Here is a 4,753-nt window from a genome sequence, read left to right as displayed (position 1 = left end):
TAAAAGTCCATTAACACATACAATTATTCTGGGTATACCCAGGAAATACAGAACAAGTGAAGTGCATAAAAAGTCAATGACCCAATGCTAAAGACTCGAAATGGATCAAGACATCCGGATACGAAGTGAACATAACTTTGTATACGTGTGTCTTGATCCGTCTTACAATGAAATCCAAGTTGGCTGAAAGATCTTCAAAAATCTTCCTATTCCGTGTTAACCAAATATTAAATACAGTGCTAGCAAGAGCAATTTTCTTCGCCTTACTTAGCCATGACATCCCACAGGCCTCCTTTTTCAACCACTTTAGAGCACTAGCAAGTGTTGTCATAGATCTCTTGATGTTGAGTCATCGCCTAACATTCCCCCATAATGTAGATGTGAAGGAACATTTAAAGAAAAGATGGTCGCAAGTTTTTGCCAAATAGCCACAAAATACACAATTACGGTCAATATCCAAGAATTGCAATTTTTCTTTAGTTGGGAGTTTAGATTGAACCCCTAACCAAAGCAAAAAAGAATGTTTCTGAGTGATGCACGATTTCCAAACTTCAGCTCCCCATGTCTTGAATGTACCCTTAGGCCTAAAGAAATTATAGGCTATTTTTGTGCTGAATTTATCCTCAGCCGAACAACCCAAAAATTGCTCAAAAAAACTCAGAAACTGCCTGCCAAATCGAATTGTTTGCCGGTCTCTATAACTATCCAGATTCTGCCCAGCTTGGCCCATGTTTTGTGCATGCCTAGCAAGGTAATTTGGGGCTAAACCAGCATGCCGAGAAAGGATAATGCCAACGTCCATCTGACACGATGCCCCAGGCTGTCCATTAGTTAAAATCTGTTGGCCAGCACCTTTTTCATGCAAAATGTCTCTGATTTTCAGTAGTTTCTTGAAGAGTGGAGAATGATATTTCCTAGGACGAACCTCCCAAATGCAAGTCCCATTAAGGTATACTTGATGAACCCACTGAATCCATAGAGTGTCCATTTTATGTTGAATGTTCCAAAGGGATTTAGCAAGTAACGCTAAATTCCAACTCTTGAAGTCCTTTAATCCAAGGCCCCCTTCCTCTTTTGGAAGGCAAAGATCCTTCCACGCAACCAAAGGCTTCTTTGATCCCCAAAGGAATTTCTGACAAAGGCTAACAATCTTTGATATAATTGTAGTTGGGATGGGGAAGATCGAAAGTCAAAAATATTTGACTCCTTGAAGCACCGCCCTAATGAGTTCCACTTTGCCGGCATAAGATAAGGATGAGCAATTTCAAGCTCCAATATAAGCCACAATTTTTTCAAGGAGAGGAGCATAAGAACTCACTTTGAGCTTCTCCTAGGCAAGAGGAATACCTAAGTAACAAAAAGGCATAGTCCCCTTCGAAAAATTTGAGATTTTCATGATTCTTTCAAACTCATACCCATAAATTCCAGCTGTGTATAAGCTGGATTTCAAAGTGTTGATCTTCAAACCCGACGTTAAACAAAACTTGTCAAGGCAATTCATGATAATTTCCACAAACATAGCATCTCCCCTTGCAAAGAGCATCAAGTCATCCGCAAAGGCCAAATGAATTATCTTAAGGAGACCACATTTCGGGTGATAATTAAATTCACTATCATTTGTAGCATCCTTGATCATTCTAGAAAAATATTCAAGACAAAGCACAAACAAAAAAGGGGAAAGTGGATTACCTTGCCGAAGACCTTTCCCGCCTTTGAAGAATCCATGCATACTCCCATTCAAAGCAACGGAATATGTTGGAGTAGTAACACATTCCATAATCCATTGAACAAATCTCAAAGGAAAATTCAACCCTTCAAGTACACTTTTGAGAAAGTCCCAACTAATCGAGTCATAAGCTTTCCTTAAATCAATTTTAAGGAGGCATCTTGGAGCTACCCTCTTCCTATTGTATTGTCTCATGAGTTCCTAAGTAAGATGAATATTTTCTGTCATGCTCTTACCTTCAATGAAAGCGGCTTGTGCTTGGTCCACAATGTCTCCCAAGATAGGCCTCAATCTAGATGCAAGGATTTTTGTGATCACTTTATTGATCACATTACAACAAGATATCGATCTATAATCCTCAACACTAAGTGCATGAGTAGACTTTGACACCAAATCAATGACCGCATGATTGATTTACGTAAGGATGGATCCCGATAAAAGAATTCCATAATAGTCTCCACAAAATCATGTTCAATACACCCCCATGCGCTTTTGAAAAAACATGAAGTGTACCCATTCGGTCCGGGAGATTTATCATCTCCAATCCCAAAAAGAGCCTCTTTGATCTCCTCAATAGAAATGTCCCGAACCAATGCATTTCCTTGTTCCAAATATATCAAAGGCCCATTGCAAATAATGTTGTTGTCAATCAGCCGAACGGCCTCATATTTTCCTAGCAAGTTGGTAAAGAAATTTACAAATTCCAAGGCAACTTGGTCTTGTGAAGTGGTATACATCCCGTCCTCCTTAAGAATAGAAGCAATGAAATTCTTCATAGAGTTCCTTTTGACCACCGAGTGAAAAAACTTTGTACATTTCACTTTCCTTAAGGAAGATGCATTTTTCCTTTTGATAATAAAAACTCCGCTCCGCTTCACATAAACCAACGGTCTTCTTTCTCAACTTAGCAACCAAAAGTTGAAAATTCACGCTCTTGGGCTATTATGTAATTGTAATTGGGCAGCCTCCAATTCAATTTTAGCCTCATTTGCCCTAGTCGAAATGTGCCCAAAATGCTTATTATTAAACTCCTTCAAAGCTCCCTTTAGTTTGCTCAATTTCTCGCAAAGGATAAATTGCTTTGTCCCCAACACATTAAAATTCCAACAAGCTTGAATGATATCATGGAAGTCCACATGCTTAGTCCACATGTTGAAAAACTTGAAAGGTTTTTTTTCACCCCCAACACCGTCATGAATGGAAACAATGCAAGGGGAATGATCGGAAAAACAACCAGAGGGTAGAAAATTTGCAACAACATATGCCCTATTTTGCACCCAAATATCATTGACCATTGCCCTATCAATTTTGCTCCAAACCGACCCATTAGTCCATGTGTAATAACAACCAATAGACCGCACATCCATTAGACCCACATGAAGGCAACAATTTATAAGATCCTTGATTTTATAAGGGGTAACATCCGCCCCATTACATTTCTCATCAAATTTAAGAACATTGTTGTAGTCACCAAGAATCAACCACGGTGATGAGACATTAGCGTTGAACTCCATAATGTTATTCCAAAGTGGCCTCCGGTTAACCACAGTATGAAATCCATAAACAAAACTAACAAGAAATGAATAAGATGTTACCTTACAAGTAGCTTTACAATGAATGATTTCTGGATGAACCTCCATCACATCCAAAAATACTTTGGATGGATTCCACAAAATCAAGATCCGTTCAGATCTATGAGTTCCAAAATTATTGACACGCACGAAGCCATTGAACTTATTCCTCAAAATTCTCATCAATTTTCGATCCCCCAACTTTGTTTCCAAAATACGCATAATATCAATGCAATGTTGCTTGATAAATTCACGAATTCCATTTTGTTTAAGAGTTGAATTCATGCCCCTAATATTCCAAAATGTAAGTTTCATGATGTTGAAGCAAGGGATGTACCCTTCTTCTTGCCAACTTTTGTAATCGGTTTTCTTTGCTCAACAACAATACCTTTGAGCTTTTCATTTCCAGAATTTTTTGGTTCTGCTTCATTGACATTTGCTAAAGAATCTGCCATAGAAATAGGTGCCAAAGAACGTGCATTATTCTTTCCATGAGCTGTCCGGTTTTTCTTACTAGCAACCTCCACAAACGGCTCAACCTGATCCAATTTTTCCACTGCTGGGCATCCACATTTTCAAGAATTATCTGCCCAGAATTTGGGTTTGTAAGCTGCCTTTTATGCCCATCCAAAACCGTGGTAAGATGTTCCCCAATCACTTGCTTTTTACAATTTTAGTTTGTGTTCTTATCGTCCTTAATTTACGCTATTCGTCACTTACCAAATTTATCTCACGTAAGGTTTTTGAGTTTACCCAAATTCTTTCTCCAGCTCATGTGAATCGTCTGAATGTTTTTCGTAGTAATTAAACTATGTCCTAAAAGTTTCAGATTCTGGAACTTTCGAAATTTTCCACTGGAACACTTCCATTATTTGTCCTCGTGCTTTGTTTTCAAGCTCATAATGGGCGATTACTTGATTATCCCGTCGAAAGCACAACTTCTTGTTATTTCTGGCCATAGATCGATTCCCAAGGCAATGTCGGTCGAAGGTGGAAGCATTGGAAAAAGATCTATTGACAGAAAGGATGAATCTTCATCAAGCAACGGAAATCTCAGTGGTCATTGTTTAGAGGGCGTGTATTATTCTCGAAATTATTCTCGAACTCTATATTTTCAAACTTAAATTGTAATGGGTACAAGAATTTATATCAAGATTTGGATTGATGTAAATAGATAAGGATTAAATTCACCTATGACCGCCAAACTTTATATTTAGTAACGTCATGTTCGTTCAATTTCATTTGGTTTCACCACAATCACCCTACTTAGTATGAGTTTTATTTCGGTATGATCGTCCAATTTCATATAACGTTTCACTATGGTCACCCAATTTCATATAATATTTCATCATGACCACCTAACTTCTTCTCATCTTTTCAGTGATTTTGAAAAATGGCAAAATATTAACTTTGCATTATATATAGAATAAATAAATAAATAAAAACTTATTTTTAA

General features: G+C 37.7%; 1 protein-coding gene across 1 annotated transcript; it reads right to left on the bottom strand.

Annotated features, from left to right (window-relative positions):
- Positions 1 to 2,652: 2,652 nt before the first annotated feature.
- LOC111406687 lies at positions 2,653 to 3,582 on the bottom strand. The gene has a single exon (XM_023036072.1). It carries the CDS (start codon positions 3,580 to 3,582, stop codon positions 2,653 to 2,655), a length of 930 nt encoding a protein of 309 aa, XP_022891840.1.
- Between the last annotated feature and the right edge of the window lie 1,171 nt (positions 3,583 to 4,753).

This window comes from Olea europaea, chromosome 12, assembly GCF_002742605.1.
Source record: "Olea europaea var. sylvestris chromosome 12, O_europaea_v1, whole genome shotgun sequence".
In the NCBI taxonomy this organism is placed as follows: Eukaryota; Viridiplantae; Streptophyta; class Magnoliopsida; order Lamiales; family Oleaceae; genus Olea; species Olea europaea.
Note: the sequence above shows the minus strand (reverse complement) of the source record. Positions and strands in the feature narration are given on the sequence as shown.